General features: G+C 44.5%; 1 protein-coding gene across 12 annotated transcripts in view; it reads right to left on the bottom strand.

Annotated features, from left to right (window-relative positions):
- Positions 1 to 332: 332 nt before the first annotated feature.
- LOC122204905 (transducin-like enhancer protein 4) overlaps positions 333 to 23,470 on the bottom strand; it is a 141,141-nt gene continuing 118,003 nt past the window's right edge. For all 12 annotated transcript variants that reach the window (XM_042912727.1, XM_042912728.1, XM_042912735.1 and 9 more), the window contains 11 exons: positions 22,371 to 22,424; positions 21,268 to 21,420; positions 19,585 to 19,717; positions 19,115 to 19,308; positions 18,524 to 18,600; positions 9,048 to 9,297; positions 7,719 to 7,966; positions 5,267 to 5,414; positions 4,728 to 4,878; positions 4,312 to 4,388; positions 333 to 2,021 (listed from right to left, as the gene is read on the bottom strand). In XM_042912727.1, the coding sequence (XP_042768661.1) occupies positions 1,914 to 2,021; positions 4,312 to 4,388; positions 4,728 to 4,878; positions 5,267 to 5,414; positions 7,719 to 7,966; positions 9,048 to 9,297; positions 18,524 to 18,600; positions 19,115 to 19,308; positions 19,585 to 19,717; positions 21,268 to 21,420; positions 22,371 to 22,424 (1,593 nt within the window). In that variant the 3' untranslated portion in view covers positions 333 to 1,913. The remainder of the gene's footprint in view (positions 2,022 to 4,311; positions 4,389 to 4,727; positions 4,879 to 5,266; positions 5,415 to 7,718; positions 7,967 to 9,047; positions 9,298 to 18,523; positions 18,601 to 19,114; positions 19,309 to 19,584; positions 19,718 to 21,267; positions 21,421 to 22,370; positions 22,425 to 23,470) is intronic.

Genomic DNA, 23,470 nt, shown 5'->3' with positions numbered 1-23,470 from the left:
CCACAAACGGCTAGTGGAACCATACCGAACAGCGCAGCTCTAAAGCATTCGAGTAACACTGACAACGTTTCGAGAGACCGTATTTGTACAAACCAAGGAGACACTCAATAACTGTTTGGTAGCAACACGTCCTCGATAACGTCCATCTGCTCTCCCCTCCCGTTCTTGTCAAGTGAAAATAAAAACAGAACTAAGACGGCGGTAACAATAAAGCCCACGCGACCCCCGTCTCCCTTGAATAAAACTAGTAATTTTTAGCATATAGGAGTGGCAAAGTCACAGACAAAAAACAAACCAAAGTCAGCACAGCAAAGAATTAGAAATAAGCGTCCTAGAAGTTATTTTATGTTTAATGCTTAAAAGTCTGAATGCACAAACAATCTACCGTTATAGAAGTACTGGTGGTCAATACGATGCATTAGAACTATGTACAATGCACAGTTTAGTATCAAAATCTTTCTACACTGTAGAGTTTTACGAAACTGTTAATGACATCAAACACTAAGCACTTAAGACACCATTTTTTTTTTTCTGCTACCACATTAGGAACGTCAATGGACAGTCCATTTCAACTTGCAGCATCCATCCATTTCTAGTATGAAATTAAGTAATTTTCTACTTGTACAATAAAGTTTATCTACACAGTTCTCTTGATTTTGATCCATAGCAGCAAAGGCACTGTACATCAGCAGATCCACAGACTTAAAAGATTTTTAAAGCATTCAAACAAAAAATAATAATAATAAAAAAAAAAAAGGAGTCACATATCATAGTTGAACAGCAACAACAACAACATAAAAGATAACACAATGTTTCTGGCACAATGGCACAGCCCGCGTCCATTTCGGGGACATCCAACTAAGACAGGGAAAGAACCGGAGGTAAAGAAAGCAAGTCCTCCTCCCAGGTGAGAGTCCATTCTTTCTGGTTTTCAGAGGGAGGTCCTTGCAAATCTCCTCTGCTGTCCTCGTTTTGTAAAAGACTTGCCTCGCACAGCAGGAGGAATCCTCCCCTGAGTCTGTGCAGTTCCCGAAGAACATGCCAAAAAATAGCCCATAATTTCTCGTTAATGACAAAACTGCCCAAAGGTATACATCTCCCTTTGCAAAGAAACGTGGCAAAAATATCCGGAAGGGATTAAGTTCTCTCTTTAGGCCAGATTTAATTTGTTCATCTGTCTATAATACAATAAAAAAAGGAATTAAAAACTTATTACAAAGACACTTGTCAACGAGTCAAAAAAGAAAAAGGAGAAGTCCAATTACTTTTATCAAATAGAATCTAAAGCTATAGATATATTTGTTAAAGTTGTCCAAATAGACTCAAATGAATACGACGTGGCCTGTCAGGTTCTAATCGTTCAAATTTCCAAACATTTAAAGTAGAAAACAAAAACAAAAACAAAAACCTAACAACACAGCAACATATTGCTTCCATATGTAATTATACATTTCACGTCTCTATACAGTCCTTAGTCTACATTTAGTGACATTTTTAATCAATTATTTTAAACCTTCCTTTCCCCTCCTTTGCCAAAAAAAGGAGGGGAGGGGTATCAAATACAACGCATCTTCATTATCAATGCAGGAGCAGACAGCTTTATTCAGTCAAAGTTAGAAAGCCTTCTTTAAACAAAATAAATATATTACAGATATAATACATAATTCAAGATTCCGTCACGGTTAAGTATGGTTCTTCCATGTTCTTCCGGGTAGAGAGCTGAAGATTTGGTATCACAGGTTCTTAATGGGTATTCACAATTCAACAGCGAGGAGGAAGTGGGGGTAAGAGGCGGGATCAAACCCCACAGCTGTAGCCAGCGTGTGGAATCCTTGGTTTTAGATGCAGGGGAAGAGGAGGACAGAACAAAGTGCTACAGGGAGAAGGGGTCCAGTTCGCATGAAGATTTGTCCTTAATAAATAACTTCATAAACCGTGGCCTTCTTGTCCCCAGAGCCAGTGACAATGTATTTGTCATCCACAGAGATGTCACAGCTAAGCACCGATGAGGATTCTTTGGACTAGGAAGGAAACAGACACAAAGGTTAGGTACTCAAGGACAAACCCACGAGGCAGGACTAGAAAACACACGGGGGAAGAGTGTGACACGTCCCGCTGTCCCGACTGGAGCACCAAGGCAGGAAAGACGGGGCGGGCACCTCCTTAAATGGCGGGGCCAGGGGCACTCCTCCGGACGCCGCCCCGAGCTAGGCTACGGGCTCCTGCACTGGGGCCGTGGGGCAGCAGGCAGGCTGGGTGTATGGGCGGCGGGGCCGAAGAAGCCACGCCCGGTTCCCGATCCTGTGTTCCACACGGTCAAGGGCGGGAAACCCTCAACCTCAGTCAGTCGGCTTGGACTCAGGTCGAGCTGTGGAACACCGGACAAGTCACTCGACCCGTCTGAGCCTCCTTCCCTGACAAGCAGGTAAAGACATCTTGCCTGCCCGCCACCTCAGAGGGTTGCCTCAGAGTTCAAGTGGAAAATGGCATCAAAAACACCACATCTTTTGACATCGGGAATGTAAAAATATTTGTAATAGAAAGTCTCATTTTCTCCTGTGTGAAAAAAAGAATGCCAGCTGTACATACTTAAGAGTTCTGGATACCGTCTTCAACTACACTACCTTCAAGGGGTTCAATGTCAACTTTGAACTGAACTGTGCTAAACAAAACCCCACAAGATTTTATTTTATTTTTTAAGTTTATTTGAGAGAGAGAGAGAGCGCGCGAGTGAGCATGTGGGGGAGGTGAGAAGGGGCAGAGAAAGAAGGGATGGAGAGGGAGAATCCCAAGCAGGCTCTGTGCTGTCAGCGTGGAGCCCAACAAGGGGCTCAATCTCACGAACTGTGAGATCATGACCTGAGCTGAAATCAAGAGTCAGACGCCAAACCGACTGAGCCACCCAGGCGCCTCTAAACTTGACAGGATTTTAACCGGAACTCTGAAAACACACACACACACACACACACACACACACATACACACACACACACACACAATCTGACATGCAGATGCTAACCCATTATCAGTGTTTCTCAAACTTTTTGGACTATAATCTGTAATAAATCCGTTTTACTTCACAACCCATTATACACATAAGATATTCACACACTTGTAAAACATCCAGGCGCCTGGGTGGCTCAGTCGGTTAAGCATCCGACTTCGGCTCAGGTCATGATCTCGTGGTTTGTGAGTTCAAGCCCCGCGTCGGGTCTGTGCTGACAGCTCAGAGCCTGGAGCCTGTTTCAGATTCTGTGTCTCCCTCTCTCTCTCTGACCCTCCCCCGTTCATGCTCTGTCGCTCTCTGTCTCAAAAATAAATAAACGTTAAAAAAAAAAAAAAAAGATCCACTCTAAGATTTTATAGATACACACACACATATATACACACACATACATATACACATACATGTACATATATTTAAGTCCTGGTTGGGACCACCAGAAAGGGTTTAACCCATAATACAAAAAAAATACTGTATTAAATTATAAACTTCATGGCAGCAAGAACTAGCTGTTTTTGTCCTGTTGATTATCTTGCACAGTATTTTCACTCAGTATATATATTTTTGGATTCAACTGCATTGATCTACTCTATGATGACTTAGTACTACTCATTCGAGAAAACTGCAAATCTGTTTCTATTCCTAAAAAAAAAAAAAAAATTCGAAGTACAGGTTAAAAAAAGGTGGTCTTCTTTAACTTGTCTATGAGATTCACACGTGACAGCCAGAGAGCAACGAGACTGTGCGTGAGCACACGGGGTACCATGCCTACCGTTTGGTCCTCCTAGAAATAATTTCACACTCTACACCAAGGACCACTGATTCAGTAAGAATACACATTTATGAAATTAATCAAGATTTACTAAACTTTTCCGGAACACTCTTCTTTGGGGAAAAAAGCCCAAAGAAATAACAATCCTAATACAAGTATTCAAGCAATACGCTCAAACTTTTTAAATGTAAGCATTTTAAAGATGTAACCCCCACACGAAAATCACAGAAGACGTAAAACCTCTACTCTCGTGTATAAACGGGACTGAGGTGTGAAGAGCTAGCGTATCAGGCTCGGTGTCTCGGCTCTGGGCTCACAGAGAACTGGAGACCATCCCCGCCCTCCACGGCTTGTGGCTAGGACACGAGCCTCCCTCACGCAGGGTATTCTGGTCTGTACGACAGGTGAATCACAGCACCTGCCCCTTAGAACACTGGGGGCCTTATTAACCTGACAGAACGCACAGAGCGAGCTTGGGTGAACCACTGCCATGCAGTGAGCACACAGAAGTGGTAGCGAAACAAGTTAATGTTACCTGGAATATACTGGCTCCGTAAGGTGTTCTCCAGGCATTCAGAAGGTTGTCCTTTCCAGTGCTTACAAACCATTTGCCTACAGAAAGAGGGGTTTTGTTCGTGTGACGTCATCAGATACCAGAGATGTGCTTTATATAGAGCACCCAACCATTCACAGAAAACCCATCTCATTTGCAACAAAAGTTTCTCTTCACGGGAAAAATAAAGCTCACTCTCCTAGATTTAGTGAGTTATTTATACTTACAAGAAGGGTAAAGTGGATTAGTACACAGCGTTAGAGACATAGCAAGTATGTGTAAGAAAGTAATGTAATTTTGAAGAGGGACACGGTAATAAACTAAAGGGGTGGAGTAAAACGCATCAGCAGGAGGGCAGAAGGAGGGATTCTGGCGGCGGACGGGAGGGGACTACTCACCACAATGGGCAAACTTGAGCGACAGCACACAGCTCTCATGAAGATGCAGCTGGTATTTGTCTGGCTTGGTGACATGTAGCACTTCCACGTTACTGTTCTCCATCCCCACTGCGAGCCACTCTCCAGTTGGGCAGTAGCCGAGAGAAAAGATCTGGAATTAAAACAGGCGATAGTGACGGTGACTAGGGAAGAGCACCTCCTTTAACCGGGAGGTACTGTTTCTTCTGGGGATAGATACTACTCCAATTATGAAAGACGTCAAGATAATTTGAATTGTATGGGAAGAAATCGCAGCCAAATCCTAAGGTAATGCGATACATCTCCACAACAGAATTTATTAGCCATTTATGTAAAATCCAATATATTAATCCTTTAATAAAATAAACACTATGCTATTTTGACAGAAAACAATGAAATTTTCAGTTATCTAACCTAGAGTCAAAAGTGACTTCATCACCTGGTAAACGACTTAAACCTTAAGCACGTCCTGTATTTCACAAGACCATGGCGTCTAAAAGGTCACGGGCACAAGACCAGACCTGTGAGGTGAAGTCATGCTGCTGTAGCTGCCGCCCTTCGCGCAGGTCCCAGGACCTGACCGTGTTGTCCAGGCCGCCCGTCCAGAGCTTGGTGCCGTCATTAGAAATGTCAATACAGCTGGCCCCATCGGTGTGGCCCTGGAATTGCCTGAAAATGTCAAAATGGAGTGAAAACCCCTGAAAAGTTAGTTTTTAGGTGAACTCAACTCAGAGTTTGAAAAGTTAGTTTTTAGGTGAACTCAACTCAGGAGTTCGTCAGTGCAGCCACCATGGAAAACAGTACGGAGCTTCCTCAAAAAATTAGAAGTAGAAACAGCATATGATTCAGGACTTCTACTACTACTGGTATTTACCCAAGGAAACACCAATTCAAAAAGATGTATGCACCCCTATGTTGACTGCAGCATTATTTATAATAGCCAAGATACGGAAGCAGCCCAAGTGTCCACTGATAAATGGACACGACGTGGTATAGATACACAGTGGAGTATTACTCAGCCATAAAAAAGTCCTTACCATTTGCCACAGCATGGATAGAGCTAGAGTATAATGCTAAGTGAAATAAGTCAAAGAAAGATAAACACCATATGATTTCACTCATATGTAGAATTTAAGAAACGAATGAACAAAGAAAAAAAAAGGATGAACAAAAAACCAGACTCCTAGAAAACAAACTGGTGGTTGCCAGAAGGGAGGTGGGAGAGGGGACAGATAAGCAAAGATGTTTAAGGGTACACCCACATGATAAGCACTTAGTAATTGGTGAATCATTATTTTGCATATTGAAACTAATATAACACTGAATGTTAATTATACTTCAATAAAAAAATTTAGAATTCCTCAGGGAGCAATATCATTGCCAGTCTTATAGATTTCATTTGGAATTACTGTATTTTCTAATTATTCAAAGTAATAATAAAGCATATACATAGATTGAAGTTTAGTTAAGATGTTGTATTTCCTGCACTTTTTATTTCTGAATACTTAGGAAGTACTCTTCATACCAAAAAACGATTAATATAACCAATGGGAAAAAAAAATCTCCAACACAAGTAAACAAAAGAGAACACACAGCTACATGTATATGCACTAACCAAAAATACTTTAAGACCTATTATATCATTGTGATATGAAGGAAAGAATTAAAAAAATTTTTTTTAACATTTATTTATTTTTGAGAGAGAAAGAGAGCATGAGCAGGGGTAGGGGCAGAGAAATAGATAGGGAGACACAGAACCCAAAGCAGGCTCCAGGCTCTGAGCTGTCAGCACGGAGCCCAACGCGGGGGGGCTCGAACTCACAAACCATGAGATCGTGACCTGAGCTGAAAGCGAACGCTTAACTGACTGAGCCACCCAGGTGCCCCCGAAGGAAAGAATTTAAGAAGTCAGGAACATCTTCCCTTCTACAAAAGCTATGAGGAGGGCAAGGGAGCGGCAGAGCGAATTTTGCCAGGGCACAACAATGCAACTGTACGAGGCCACGTAAGACAAAACGGCCATGCTCTCAGGTAAGGCACATGGAAAGAAACGCAGTGTGGTTCAGCTGCCCCAGGAGCTGGTGGAATGTACAAAAGACACTGGGGGAAGGAGAGATTAGGAGCAATTTCTTGTAAGAGCCTTACCCAAGATGAAACAAATGACAACTACTTTGTTTTTGGAATCATACTTGGAGCTCAGTCCTGCAAAATATCTGACGGATGGACAGTGGAGGCCTCTTCTCCTGACACACTCCCTCGAACTCACAGCTAGGCTTGATTACAATCCTCTCACACCCTTCGGTGGATCACACCTCTTGCTTCCTGCTCTTGTGGGTGCTGACATCTGGAGACTCATTTCAGGGCTTTACCTATCAACGCCAACCCTATACAATTTCACTTCTTAAAACAGACATCTCAGTGCATCTATCCATCCTCCAACGTGGGACTACAGATAATCTAGACCATTTCAGAGCAAGTAGCACAAAGCCTGGGCCCATGGTAGGTGTTCGATGGTTATCTGCTGAACGAATGAATGTGTGGGCTACACGTGGCACAAAGGACAGTGCCATGCGCTGTGAATCTTCTCAGTGAGTGTCTATCCACAATAATGGCTGGTTAGCAAGCACAGATGGCAAATTACAGATGTCTAACGAGCTCATGAGGTCATGGGAACATTATGTACATTAATTATGTAAAAATGACCTCATTTTTTAAAAACCCAAGTTGGTGATGCTCAGGATAACATCCAAAAAAAGCAAAGAAAGAAAACAAGCCCTCATTTTTTAAGATCAGAAGTGTAGAAAATAAGATTCTACATTACTAATTTGTTTCCAGCATCTTAAAAGAGGCCTGTTCCTAACACTTTTTAGTACGGTAATTGTTATTTCATCTTTTTAGATGCACACAGCTCTTTGGCCCAGAGTGGTAAAATCGGCTCCCCTCGTGCCCTGGTAAGAGATCTTGCCCACTCACCTCACCAGCGTCTGGTTGTGCAGGTCCCAGACCGCGATGTTGCCGTCACTGCAGCACGAGAAGCAGACCTTGGAGTCGGGGCTGATGGCCAGGGCGTAGCACGCAGGGGCCGAGGACGTCAGCTCCGCCTTGATGCGCGGGGTCGGAGCCGCCAGGTCCCAGATGGACAGAGTGCTGGCTTCCCCTCCCACGATGAGGGTGCGACCGTCAGGGAGCAATCGGCAGGAACGGATGTAGTTATCCCTGTTCTGTAGAGACAAAAACCATCAAGAGATCACTCATGAGGAAAGGAAAACAGCATTAACATGAGAGCAGAAATCCATAAAAGTATTGTGTTCCCTCCTGGTTTTAATGAGCCATTTTTACTTATGACAATGATAAAGTGGATTAATGCTAGAAAATTACATGAAATTAGGGAAGTACTTAAACTTGATCTACAAATTTAGTGCTGAGATATTTAATCTTAATTAGCATGAAAATGCAAAGATCTAGACCCAACTCCCACCACCACCAAATCACCCAGCTGCCTCCGTCATTTGCACACAAAGACACATGCACACAACGCGGGGGCCCTCACAATCCCGGAGCAGCCACATCTGGGGACCTGGGTCCCCTGGCACACTCGACCTGGCCAGTGAAAGGTCCTCCTGCCACCGCCAGAGGGTCAGGGGTCAGAGACGTGGAGTCTCCTCCCTTCCGGCCTGCGTTAGCTGGCTGACGGGCGGCCGGGGCTGATCAAGCATCATCAACCGGGGGCAAGACCCCATCGAGGACTGTTAAGGGACAGGAAAAAAAAGGCCCCTTCCAGCTCGTTAGGCTCTGGGAATGCTGTGTGCGTCAGGCATGTGACGCGGACCTAACACTGCGCTGCGGCGAGAGCGCTACCGCCGGTCTAAGGAAGAACGTCCAAGTGAGGTTTCAAACACAACACAGGGGCAGGTGCCCAGGAGACAGCTAAGGGGGTACTCTAGTCTCGTCTCACAATGTGACAGACTGAGAGAGCCAGGAGCATGCTCACAGAAACCCTCCCGGGCTTCGAATTTTCCTCACCTCCCTTACCAGACAGGAAAGCAGGTGGCGGGTCGGTGCCTGTGCCCTGGGCCGGGTGAATGGAAGATGCCCTGGGGCACGTGCCACCAAGACCTGCTGACTGAACTGAAAGATGCTTCCCGGGGAACTGAAAGATGCCTCCTCAGCAGCACTCTGAACCTCCACGCGAAAGGCCACCAAGCGGTGAGGACAACTACCCACTCGAGATCAACTCCGTGTGCTGCTTGTACACCCAAGTCTCTCACTGTCCCATCCTATTTCTGCATCAAGTGCGCTCACCAGACAGTCGAGCTGAGACACGGGGCTCTTGTTGCCGGGGTGGCTGATGTCCCAGACCTTGACGCAGCCCTTCCCGCCCGTGTACACATGTCTCGTGGGGTTGCTGATGGTCACCGCGCACACCACCTCCCCGTGGTTCAGGGTGTTGATCTGGCGCGCGTGGCGGGGGATGCCGGGTCCGATGAGGGCGTCGGGGGGGAAAGGGACGGGCTGCATCTGACCGTCCGCGGTGACGTGGAAGGAGTATGCTCTATGGTAGTGGGGAGGAGAAAAAAATAGGAAGAGGGGAATGCAAAAAATGTTACTTAACTGATCGTCGTAACGAGATGAAAAATAAAACATTTGTGGTGCTACTTGTGATTTGCAAAGAAATCAAATTTACCTACTATAGTAGAAAGAACATCATTTTCAGAGTCACAGAGCTAGCTCTATGATCAAATTCTCAGGCCGACCCTTCACTAGCTGCTGTGTGACCTAAGTAGTTACTTAGCCTTTCTGAACCTCAGTTTTAAACTTCAAAAGGGGGAGCATGCTACCCACACTTTCTGGAGAATTAAACAGGACAGCCAACGTCTAGCATAACACCTACTCCTTCAGGGTGCTCAGCAAACCTGCACCGCTTTCTGCTATGGGTCATTCAGAAGCCTGTGAGAAGATTCTGCCTGTCTCTCAATTCGATCAAGTGGTTTACTAATGGGGATCAATAAGCCCAAGTTATCAAGCTTTAAGGAGTTAAGAGCATCTGGGCCTACGTTGTGAAATGACCGACGTGCCCTACACACAAACCACAGACTTGACCATCACTAATTCAAGTAATTCCCAAGGGAGCTGGAACCTGAAAAGGCACCCTGTGTGACCACCACAGAGGCCGACCTTGTGAGCACCTATCGGCAGCTCCTTTTCTAGTTCATTTCCAGGAAAAGCTCTATATGGGAAAGCATTTGGTTCCAAAATGCAACTTAAGTTAGAACATCTCCCTCAACACACCCCTGTTTTTAGGGTGCAGAGGTTAGGAAGGGCGCCTCAGTGAGGCTACTGTGAAGCAGGGGCTGGGGGGAGAGGGCTGGACCCATCCTCTACCACAGGCGATAGCTCATTTTGGAAATTATGTCATTCTACTTTGGCGTGAAGCTTTGGAATGCGCTCTGTTTATAGAAAGAAGTTAACAAAAGACGTACCCGGGGAAAGCGTCTGTGGGTACACAAAGGATTGGAGCTTGGACCGATCAGGGAAGTTTTAGAATCAAGCCAGTTTATGGTTCCTCAATGCAAAAATCTACAGGCTAGTCACCTAAATTCATCAAAATGCAGCCCATTACTGAGGGGCCCTGAGTGTCCTCAGAAAGGATGATGCGAACATGTGGCCGTGGAAGATGTGGTGCCAGGTAGTGGAGGGCTTTTTCTCTCTCTGTAAACAACAGAGAAAGGCACAGGACTGGGTTGTAGAAGAAAAGTAGTAGGTCAGATTGCTGAGGGGGAAGGAAGCAGGAAACTAGGAAGACAAGAGACAGAAGACATTGCCTTGTCAAATCAAAAGGACTTGGGAGATACATAGGAGGTGCAACCCGAGAGAGAAGCACTGAGGAGGGCTCTAAAGCTTGGAACCCAGATGACTTAGGTAGCCCACGATACATCAGTCAAGTGTCAGGGAATCATGACTGAAAGGTATGCACGCAGGGAGGAAAATGGTTTGGTTTTCTCTAACGTGAAGGCAGTCAGGAACCCTAACAACTCAGAAGGAAGTCAAGTAATGTGGTTCAGGAGAGAGGTTAGGTTAGAAGGACAATGTGTTAAGTTTTTTTTTTTTAGCGTTTATTTTTGAGAGAGAGAGAGAGAGACAGAGCGCAAGCAGGGCAGGAGCAGAGACAGAGGGAGACACAATCTGAAGCAGGCTCCAGGCTCTGAACTGTCAGCCCAGAGCCCTAAGTGGGGCTTGAACCCACGAACCGTGAGACCATGACCTGAGATGAAGTCAGACGCTTAACCAACTGAGCCACCAGGGCGCCCCTGTGCGTGCTTATCGACTAAAAGTGACAGTTGAAACTAAGGGAACAGAAACAATAATCTTGCGGCAGATTACGCAGTCAACAGACTACATGCAGGATCTAAGGGAATGCTTCCGTCTACAGAACCTTGACCAGCAAGAGCAGTCAGAGATGTGGATAACTGAGAGAGATGACCAAGGTCGGGGAGGAGAGGATGGTCAATCAAAGAGATTCAACCATTCAACACGGACTTTGTAAGTTTCTTTATTTTGAGAGAGACAAAATTCCAAGCAGGCTCTGTACCGTCAGCATGGAGCCTGACATGGGGCTCAAACTCAGGAACCACCACATCATGACCTAAGCTGAGACCAAGAGTTGGATGCTTAACCAACCGAGACGCCCAGGGGCCCCTCAACTCGTACTTCTTGCGTACCCCAGCACACCAAGCACCATGCTGGCCGGACTGGGGTTACAACAGAAAGAAAAAAGCCGTATCCCCGGTTCTCCTGAGGTTACAGCCTGTGGAGAGTGGGCGGCAGGTAGGCAGAGGGGCAGGTTCATTAATGAGATATTCACATAGAGAAGTATTAAAATGTTAGATGGTCAAGGCTATGAACAGTGGAAGTGCATGGTACCGTGACAATCTGACAGAGTGAGGAAATGGTGTAAAGAAGACGGTGTGAGGAGGTGTGTGACAAACATGAAGGCCAGAGTGAGACCGAATGCTTATTATTTACTCGGAAACTATTAATTAAGTGCCTAGTATGAACCAGGTGCTATCAGGTGCTGGGGAATCAGAGGTGAATAAAGTAGACCAAGTCCCTATCCTCCAGGCCCACATCTAGAATGGAAAGCAGACATCATATATAAGGAGATAAATCAGTAACCTCAGACTCCATCAGATGCCGACACACACACACACACACACACACACACACACACACACACACACACACGAGCTGCACAGGTCTGGGGCAGCGTACGAGCACAGACATGAAGGAAGGACACAGGCCCTGCACACATCGAGGGGGGAACGTGCCAGGAAGAGGAACAAGACACAGTCCCTGAAGCAGAACCAAGTGGGAATGCTCGCGAGTACTCAGTGGAGAGGGGCAGGCTGGAGACGGGAAGGCAGCGTTAAAAAGGGCCCGGCAGGCTGTGAAGAGGAGTGTGGGTGTTATTCTGGGCAGAAGGGGAAGTCACAGGAGACTCAGGGGCAGGAGTGGCAGGATTCAGTTAATGTTTTCAAGTGCCGTTCTGGCTGCTGGGTGAGGAGCGGATTGTAGGGGGCACAACAGAAAAAGGGAAACCAGACAGGAGTTCTGTGCAGTGATCTAAGGGACAAGCCAGTGGCTAGGGTTTGGGAGACAGTGAGACAGCTGGGAACAGATTTGCAATGCAAAAGATCACTCTGGGCAGGTGGAGGTAGAGAAGGGTGTGCTGGATGGGACACTGGGACTCTGGAGATGACACAGGGAGGGGCAGGGACGACATCTTCCTTGTGACCCTGTAAGTAGGTAACTGAACTCAAAGGGAGAAGCTAGAGGGGACATGGTCCAAGCCACGACACGAGGTTACTGGGGGTTGACCTTGTGAACACCAGAGTCACCTGGGATGATGGCAGGTTCCGAGTGGAGGAAGACCCTAAGCCAAGGGTCCAGTCTTTAATAAACTGGGAAAATCCCCCAACAAGGTGGAAGGGGGGGAGGGTACAATCCAATGGCACAAGCCTGAAAGGGTTAGAGTTTTCCCAAAAAGGTAAAGGAGTTCGGTTCTAGAACACACTGCAAGGGGTGCAGGGTGATGACAGCCTTTATTACCCCACCACTGGCCCTGAGGATTTTGGGATATGAAACAAATGAAGGGGCATCCCCTCAGAGAGGCTCCCCTTGGGAGAGAGCTGGGTGTCAATCAGGCAAGGAGGGAAAGGCAGCAATACTTGGAGAGAAAGGCTGAGATTCTGAGGGATGACGAAGGAGGAAAAGGCTAATTGATTTAGCAATTAAAGAGGTCATGAAGACTAAATCTTAAAAGAAGGCAGGGGAAGGTTATTCCAAGTTTAGATGGTGTTATACATTCTTAATGATAATTTACTTGAAAAGCCATCCCTTCTCTCCTCTCTAGTATCACTAAATGGTTTTTAAAGAGCTTTGAGAATTAAAATAGTTAAGAAACTAGGCACACAACTTCTTTTGAGGTTTTTGATAGGACATTCTTCAACTCAACCGCGACCACTCTGTGAACACCTACTATGTTCCTGGAGATCCTTTAAGAAGAATTTCAAGAACCTACTTGTGTTAAGGATATAATGTGGTCCTCTGTTTGCTGTTAGCACACGTTAAGATACTCAAGACTGGAAACGATAAAACTCTAGTACACACTTATCAGATTTCAGCAAACTCTTTGATGTGTAGCTAGCAAGGTGTACTGAAATGTGTACTGAAAGCCAATCTTTCTAAAACTCAGAGAAACCCAGGCTTGAAGCACTATTCTTTCTCTGTCTCATTAATTTCATCAGTAAGGACCTTTTAGCCACATGCTTGGATACAGACATCATGCTAAGAATACAAAATCAGGGAAGGCACTGGTCTTGCCCACTAGGGGCTTCTAATCTAGGAAGTATGATGAGAAAAGCATAGAAGTGAGCACAATACCAGGCGGAAGATAAGAAATATAGGTTCTGTGGTGGTTCAAAAAGAAAAGACAAAGCTGACATTTCAATAGTGACATGGTAGTAGAGATGGGTTTTGTGGAATGGAAGGATCTCACCAAAGAGGGAGGAAGACAGAAAAACAATTCCAGGGGTGGAAACGGCAGAGAGCAAGGGCTCTAAAAGGAGAAGGTACAATGATGGAAATTGCTGGACTGGTTTTAATCCAAGGATTCATTTATTTAATAATGATTACACAGAGGAGTGGTTGAGGGAGCTGGCCCGAGTACAGTCTGATCAAATGTGTACATACATGTATATATATTGATATGTATCTATATGTATAGAAACTCAATGTATCGACACCTAACGCTATAAAGGGGAGGGCCTAGAATGCCAGCCTGACAACTCGACAAACAGAATTCACTAAATTCTTTTATTTATTTTTTTTTGAAGTTCATTTTTTATTTTGAGAGAGAGGGAAAGAGAAAATCCCAAGCAGGTTCCATGCTCTGCACTGGGCCCAACACAGGGCTTGCTCTCAACCACCGTGAGATCATGACCTGAGCCAAAATCAAGAGTTGGACACTTACCCGATGGGAGTCACCCAGGCGCCCCTCCCACAGGGTTTTTGGAGCGAGAACAGGTAGGACATCACTGGGGCAACTGACAGAATAAATTTGACAGCAAGGAACACATGGGTAGGAGAAGTAAGAGACAATTATTCCAATAATCTAGATGCAAGGCAGTGGGGGACCTGAACTAGGCTAGGCTAAGGAAGCCACACTAACAGTAACAGCGGATATAAAATTCTGTAGGACATAATGAATGAGATGTGAGGAGGGAGCCAATAACTGAGTTTCTGAGCTTAGGAAACAAGAACCAGAATGCCAGTAGTCCTGATGGGCAATTCGGGAGGAAGACCCAGTGTGGGGAAGCATCGTGATACGATGAACCTGACGTGCGAATAACACACTCAAGATGTCCGAGATGTCCGGCCATTTAGTAGCAACGTAGGGCCGGAGGGAGAGGGTACAGGGCACCAGAGAATACGGTGACCCGCACTCTTCCAAAACACACACACACGCATACGCACATGTGTGCGCAGCAGGCAAAAGCACTAAGAACTAAGAATGGCTAAGGAAGACTGTAAGGAGAACAGAAGCAGCTTGGACTTTCTGACAGAACTATATACCTCGAACAGTCAAGGCATCTGCAAGTGGCTCTTTTTAAAACTTGTGCGCTGAAGATGCTATTTAATCCGAATCACTACCTTTCTAGGAAAAAGCAGCATATTTAAAGAAGGTCCCTGGCCTTCCCACCCCCACCTCCCTGACCCTCTCTAAAAGGCCCAGTTTTGTAACGGCGCACTTATCTTTCTCATACTTTGCAACACTTCAAGTTTCCAAGGTCTCACAAGACAGGAGTAGGCCTTGAATTCACAACAAAAGGTCTGGCCACTGAACTTTATGAAGTATGACAGAAAATCAGGTTCTAAGTAGCATATGAACCCACTAGTAGGTTAGCCGACCAACAAATACTTGTTGGTGGCTTACTGTGTGTCAAGCATTGTTCCTATCTTGAAAAAGCCCACTTTTATAAAAACAAACAAATACAACAACAGGGAAAGATTTCTGAATTGTGAGCAGCCTAAAACCCATAAACCTGAGGTCTTCTGTCACAGCTACATTCACATGCCATAAACTCATGATATAATTAGTACTAGGGTTTTGACTGAATAGTTGTATATATTTACAGATGCCTCCTTCAAGTAGCAGGTGAGGGAAAAAGTCCGTTTTGGGCTTATGTTGAAATTAAACTATGTTGTCGTTCTAATTACATATTGAGTGGAACTCCTGCGAATTCACCAGAACAGACAAGAGGACCCAATGTGAATTATTCGAGAAAAGCTACTTTATTCATTAGTTTGGAACATGCATTTAATTATAACTTTTGATAACATCTAGCAACTCATTCTGTAAAAATAATTAGGATAGAGATACACGACTGTTTTAAGTCTGTCTGGAGAAAGGCCATTTACTTTGTGTGTGTGGTAGGGGAAAAGCCTTTAGGTGATTTATTATGTTTTGTGCTCTAGCACAAAAATATGAGTTGCTTCTGTTGAAAAATAAGCACAAAACAAAGTTTCACAATTCTGTACCTTAAGATCTGAAGAGCCACCTAATTGTTACAATCATTTCTTCGGTAAAAAATCTGTAATAAAAATATATTATCTCTATATGCATACATGAACGTGAATTTACATGTCTTGACGCCCTCTTGTATAAAGAGGCACCAATTGACGGGGATGTGGAGTCTAATTTACTCAATCTAATCATCTTGGGCCACTTCTGCCCGCTACTACATGTTCTATTGCAGAAGCCGCTGAAAAACTGATAATACCTTGGGGCAAAGCTAACCAGGAAATGATGCCGCAACTGACTGAACTGCGGCCCTATACCAAACACGGTGCTAAACATACAACATCTTATCTTATTCCATCCTGACGCCCTGCCTGTCAGGGAGGTGCCACCCCTGGTTTACAGATGAGCTCACAAAGTTAACCAACTATCCCAAGGTTGCCCACTGGCAGAGTAAGAATTCAAATTTTCATCTGTCACACTCCACAACTCGCTCTGCTGACCACACCTTGCTCTCTCTGGGACTCCTAATGTCATTTGCCAATTGCATTAGATGTGGCTCTATCACCCCCAGGAACAAAACCTCACAACCATCCTCAAAGCCATCAATCTGCCCCAAAGGATCCCAACAATTGTACAATGCTAAGAATCAAAATGAGGGGAAGGAAAGGAGCCCAGCTTAAGGCTCCGAAGTGCCTCCTCAATCAGATTAGCTCTAACTCAACAGTGGTTGCAACGGCCCAAACCTAAACCAAGACGGGCATCTTCTTTCTATACTCCTGACACACCTCTGTCTCCCCGCCATGGCCCCTGGGCAGCAGCTGAGCCAAGAAGAACCAGCTCTTCTGTTCCCACGGTGATACTCCAGCTCCGGTGCAACAGCTAGTTAACCAAGTGGTGACTGTGCGGTACTTGAACCTGGGATCACACCTTTTCCCTACAAAAACCTCTCCCATCTCCATGGGTTCATATGGAACTCACAGGTACTGGGGTTATTTGATTAATCCTATGACCTTGTTATTTAGTCACTGCTTGAAATACACCAAATTTTCACCTTCAAATACATCAGAGTTCTTAGTCAACAAGACTTGTAAGTCAATCAACAACTATTTGCAGAACACAGGCAGGCACACAGAATTTTATGGTAATGGGTATTTATACCTTCGATTCTCAGGGAACTCAAAGTCTAATTTGCTTTGCCTCCCTTATTAATCAGTCAAATATTTACGGAGCAACTTGGCTATGGAGCCAGCATTGTGTCTGATGCAACGGGGAAGTTTAGCACAGATCTGGACAGAAGTAAATTACGCATGGGAAACAACAAGGTGAAAACTAAGTGCCTGAGTGTACAGGAGTGAATAAAGAAGCAATGGGAGATCAGAGAAGAAAGAGACCGGCTGGCCCACTTGTGCTCTCTCTCTCCCCCGCGCCCCCATTCATTCACTCATTTAAAAACTATATACTGTGAGCACCAACTAGGAACCAGGTACCATTTCAGGCACTGGAGCTACTTCTGTAACTGAAGAGTAAAGCGTTCTGCTCTGCTCTCACGGAACTTCCATTCAAGCAGGGAGAGGCAGATGATGCCTACAGACAAGCATAAAAAAGGCGAGCAGTTGAAAAGAACAGTGATGGGGAGAGTAAGGGAGCGATGGATGCTATTTTAGATAGGGCTGTCAGGGCAGAACGCTCTAATAAGTGACATTTCAGCAGACACTTGAAGTTGAGACCATAAGCCACAGAAAAAGCACTGCAGGCCTTCCAGTAAGAGCAAATGCCCCGAGGCAGGCAAGCCACCGGGAAAGCCTCTGGGAGAAGGGACTTAGCTGCAACGGAGGGTCACGTGTGGACAGGAGAGGGCTGTGAGAAAGCAGCAGCCCGGGGAAGCAGCGTGTGCACGGCGTGGAGCGTGAGAGAGGCGGCCAGCACAAAGAGCCATGAGAGTAAATACACACATGTGACTAATAAGGCGGGGAGGGTCCGTGGGGATGCTTCCCCAAGAGAGGACGGAGGAAGCAGGCTGCGATTTTAAGGAAGGAGCCAGTGTTATTTCACAGTAAAGTCTTTGTACCCGGAAGACGAAGCCAGAGAGCAGAGAGAACCATGCACAGGTAGTAAGAAAAAGGTACGCTGGACTGAAATGAAGGACGTGGAATGAGATAAGGCGAGAGAGTGGCACATACAAGAGGCCAGAAAAACCGATGTGTGCGTTTTGCCTTCGTGACCCAAGGGGCCTGTGAATACGGATGCTACAAATACCTCGCTCACGGGACAAGGAGCCAAATGAGCAAGCCACCTTTTCCACAAACACAACTGAGCATAAGACCACACTTCTTTCTTTTCACAGCCTTTGAAGTTTGGCACATCTTTTCCCAACACGCTCAAATTGTGAGCATCCAGGTTTGCACATAAGACGCTTTTTTTCAAGGCAACAAAAGAATTCAGTAACAGACGTGGAGAAGACCTGACTGCTGGAGATGCTTCGGTAATTTGCATTTCCATATTAGAAGCTCCAGATTTTAAATTGAAAATACAAAACCCCACCTCATTACTGCTTTCCTTGGGTGAAGAGAAAATGGAAAATTCTTCGCAAGGCAAAAGCGTGAGCCTCAAGAACTCCCCCACACTGCCTAGCAGTGCTCAGTCTGAAGGGCGGGCAGGGGCCCGGGGCCCAGTGGGCACGAGGCACAGGGGTACTCACGGTTTTCCTCCCGGAATGCCGGTCAGGTTTGGAGGTATTGCTGGCACGCGCATGTGATGATGTGGGTCAAACCCAACCTGCAATTTTCCCAGGCAAGACAACAAAAACAAGCACGGTTACATGAACTCATCTCAGCCTACCCGCTATCTCCCTAAATCCTGGGAGAACACAGCCTTTAAAATAGGATTTTAAAAATATATATGCAGCAACATCTACTGGGGAAAAGAGAGGACGTTTATGATTTTAGTGGTAATCTATTGGGGGGGCGGGGGGGGGGGGGTGAACCATACATGAAAAAAAATTATTTGTGTAAGTTTTGAAGCTTATGATGGAAACAAAGGGTTCACTGCATTCATTATTATTTGCTCTGCTCTTGGGGGTTTAAAATTAAAAGAAAACATAAAATAACAAAGACAGTTCCTCACCTTAGGAAAGAAAATGGATCTCACGACAGAACTGCATGCAGTTTAATTTACAAGTATGACAGGTCCCCTTACAAATACCTCCACTTATATAGACCACATTCACAAATCTGTCTGGCAATCCCACGGGCTGAGGAAGAGCCTGATTCTGTAAGGGCCACACGCGTACCACTGGGGATCTCCCGTAGGCGGCGGCGGCGGCGGCAGCAGCGGCCGCCGCGCTCATCTGCGGAGAAATGTTGTGCAGCCCAGCGTAGGCAGCGCCTGGGCTGGTCAGCTCCCCATTCATCCCAGCGTGGGGCACGATCCCAAACGGGGTTGGGTATGGACAAGGGACTGCCATCGGGGTCCTTAGGCTTGAGGCTACAGACCGAAACGGAAGGAGGGAAGAGAAAAACCAAGAACACAGATAACAGTAAGTTAGTAAAATGTTAATACACACGTTAAAGGAGCCAGGATTCAAATGAACTTATTGTAATATTCTCAAAAGCCAAAAGGCATCAAGGTTCAGATTAAATAATTCTAACAACCTTACAATGCTGGTCATTACTGCTCTGAAGGTACTGCACTCTTTAAATTGCTTTAACTTCTTTAAAAACAAGAAGCATAAATATACAGAAAACCTTTCTTCTTACTAACCCAGGGGGTCGACTCCTGGTGGTTTTCCAGGCACAGGCCTCAATCCGGGAGTGGAGTTACTGCCTGGTGTGGGTGCATCGGTTCGTGGAGTAGGGGTATTGGATTTTGAAACAGGAGTGGTAGATTTTTCATTCTAACAAGAGATGGAATAGAATATAGTGCCAATTAGAGCACAGTTTTAACAATGACGTTAAACATTTAAAAAGGCAAATCAGAAGGAAGAAAAAAATGGAAAAGGTTCTTCAGCTTGGGCCTTCACTTTCATAATTAAAAGGAGCAAACCAACAAACAAAACGAGTTCACCGAGTTCATAAAACCAATGTTCAGGAGGACATAAACTGAAGCCGAATTTAGGGCAGAGTAGATGATTTCTAGGAAACTGGTCTGAGCCAGACAGACGCTGACAAATTGTGATGTCCTGACTGTGACTTGCTGGTTGCTCTGATTTAAAGCTGGTTGAGCTGGGTTCCTGGTGGACTGCTCACGTCACAAGGTTTCCTGGCTAACGGGTCCCGTTAAAACAGACCCAAGCCTGAACTGTCACAGAGATCAGCACAGAGGAGTTGCCAATACAAGAAGGCCAGAAGGCCAGGAGGAAACAACAGAAAAAAAGAACTTAACATAGCCCTGTGCCAGACACATCCCCTAGGTTGCGGACACACTGAGGAATTTTCTTTCCTTTAGCTGTAAACTCAGAGGTTAGATGAAAACTGAATTGTCTTTTTTTTTTTTTTTTTAACGTTATGTTACGAGGAAAAAGGAAGACATACTACACAAAAAATGCAATTAACTACACAGCCACAGAAGAAGGGGGTATGGAGAGATTATCCTGACTTGCAAGCAGTTTCATTTTTGCATCCATGATTTGTGGTGTGAGTCAAGGTAGACTTTTGTAAATGACAGATTACTTCTTAGATAGGAAGGGAAAATTATTGCAGTCGTATATAGCTTGGTAATTCAAACAAAGCTAGCAACAAAATCACATCTAAGCCAAAAACGAAATTTACCGTAAACCATAGGTGACAAAACCATCCCTGTAACCCCAGAGTGTATTTCTTCATCTTCCCTAAGACACGTTTCACTCAATTTCCCCATATCCCTCCCCTATCCTTGCAAAAAGAGTCATAAAACACACATCTATCACTGGTAAGTCAGTAAACCCATTCTGCTCCAAAAGTACTTTTGTCGATTAAACTTGAATACCCGGTAGAAAACAAAAAAACAAAAAAACAAAACTATGTATGTTTACACACACACATATCTATATATATCTATATCTATATCTATCTATAGGTATATATATATAGGTGTATATATATATATGTATATATAAACTATGTATGTTTACACACACACATATCTATATATGTCTATATCTATATCTATCTATAGGTATATATATATAGGTGTATATATATATATATGTATATATAAACTATGTATGTTTACACACACACATATCTATATATGTCTATATCTATATCTATCTATAGGTATATATATATAGGTATATATATATATATATATAGGTACCTATATATATATATAGATAGATATAGATATAGATATATATTTAGAAATAAGAGTCCTATAGAAAAATATGAAAAGTAGAAAATTTTCAATAATCAAAGCCAGCCATCTCGAAAGAGGCAACGCCGAGAAAGATGATGAAGACCAGCTTACAAGGCTAAGCTCTTTGGATTTGGAGGAAGGGGTGCTGCTGGAGGATGCGATAGACGCTGGACTGATGGGGGCATCTTTCTTGAGCAGGCGCGTCTTGTCCAGACCATTCTCCCTCGGGGAATGTGCTGGGCTCCCTCGAGGGGAAGATGGATCCTACAAAGGAACAAAGGGCATTAATGCAGGACGGCACATTTACAAGGTTGGAGTACTTGGGTGTGGACGTCTCTAGCGGAGAGCGTGGGGAAGTGCACAATGTTCTGTAATAGATAATAAAAGACTCACCAAGTTGCTCAAGAAAATACCTGGAACTGAGCTCAAAGAAAATACAAGATTTATGGTACAGTCACCCCTTGAACAACATGGGGGCAGATCTGTGCAGGTCCACTTATATGCAGATTTTTTTTTTTGATAAATTAACAGTACAGTACTATAAACACATTTTCTCTTCCTTATGATTATCTTAACATTTTTTTTCCTTTGGCTTCTTTATGGTAGGAATACAGTATGTAACACATATAACACACAAAATATGTGTTAATCGACTGTTTGTGTTATCAGTAAGGCTGCAGGTCAAAAGCAGGCTAAGTTTTGGCGGAACCAAAGTTCTACACGGCAGCATCATGTGTAGACTAGCTGAGTCACTACGCGGTACACCTGAAACTAATAGAACACTGTGGGCTAACTATATACTTAAATTAAAAAAAAAAAAAAAAAAAAAAAAAAGGCAAGTTACATGTGGACTTTTAATATGCGGGAGGCTGGCGCCCCTAAACACCCCCTCCACCATCTGCATTGTCCCCGGGTCAGCTGTACTTATTTGAAAACAAGAATCAGTACCCTACACATCTGCAAGCCGCCTGTCCGCGAGACCTGCAGGCTGACCACAGAGGTCTGGTGTGCATTCATGGTGATAGCAAAAGGCACTGATACTTCATGGAAAAGAATAGCAATACAAAAAGGATTAAGACAGAAAACTAGTAATGCATAAATTCTTCACGTAAACAAAAAGCGGGTCCCTTTAGAAACTAGGCACACACTCTGCACACTAACTGCTTGGGCACGAGTCACTGGGACAGCGGGTGAGAGCAGGAGGTTGAACGTACCTCATTGGAAACGTCAACCACCAAGTTGTCGTCGCTCTTCTCAGCGTCGCTGTCCTGCATTGACAATGGACAAGCATTACCTCCTTCCCCAGTGCACAGGCACAAAGGACAGATTTACCCTAGATGAGTCCAGACTAATTCCTCACATCTTACAGAAATGAACTGCGCCAAACGGGGCTAAACACTTAACGACGTACTATGTTCTTTAATCCTCATGGTGATGTTATAAGGGAGGTAAATATGATGATTCCGCTTCACAGGTAAAAAAAACAAACAAAACAAAACAACACACAACAAACTGAAGCTTATGGCTTGCTTGTTACTCACTCCAGAGCAGAAGTTAGCACAGCCGGCTAAATCCAGCCTATAGTTGTATGTGATTTGTTCTCTCAGTGTTTTTGTGGGTAAGTAGCTACTCTTTTAAAATTGGGATTTCATTCTTACTCATTGCCAAATAGTATTCCATCGTGTATATATATACACATCTTCTTTATCCATTCATCAGCTGATAGACATTTGGGCTCTTTCCATAATTTGGCTATTGTTGAAAGCGCTGCTATAAACATTGGGGTACATATGCCCCTATGAATCAGCCCTCCCGTATCCTCTGGATAAATTCCTAGTAGTGCTATTGCTGGGTCACAGGGTAGTTTTACTTTTAAGTTTTTGAGGAACCTCCACACTGTGGATGGAACTGGAGTATTATGCTGAGTGAAATAAGTCCGTCAGAAAAAGATATCAAATGTTTTCACTCATGTGGAACTTGAGAAACTTATCAGAAGACCATGGGGGAAGGGAGGGGGAAAAAATAGTTACAAACAGAGAGGAAGGCAAACAATAGGAGACTCTTAAATACAGGGAACAAACTGAGGGTTGATTGCCGGGGAGGGGGAAAATGGGTGATGGGAATGGAGGAGGGCACTTGTTGGGATGAGCACTGGGGGTTGTACCTAAGTGATGAATCACGGGAATCTACCCCCAAAATCAAGAGCACACTGTATACGCTGTATGTTAGCCAACTTGACAATAAATTATATTTAAATAAATAAATAAATAAATAATAAAATTGGGAGATGTCACATGGGAATTCAAGCTTGCAG

The sequence above is a fragment of the Panthera leo genome, chromosome D4 (assembly GCF_018350215.1).
Source record: "Panthera leo isolate Ple1 chromosome D4, P.leo_Ple1_pat1.1, whole genome shotgun sequence".
Taxonomy (NCBI): domain Eukaryota; kingdom Metazoa; phylum Chordata; class Mammalia; order Carnivora; family Felidae; genus Panthera; species Panthera leo.
Note: the sequence above shows the minus strand (reverse complement) of the source record. Positions and strands in the feature narration are given on the sequence as shown.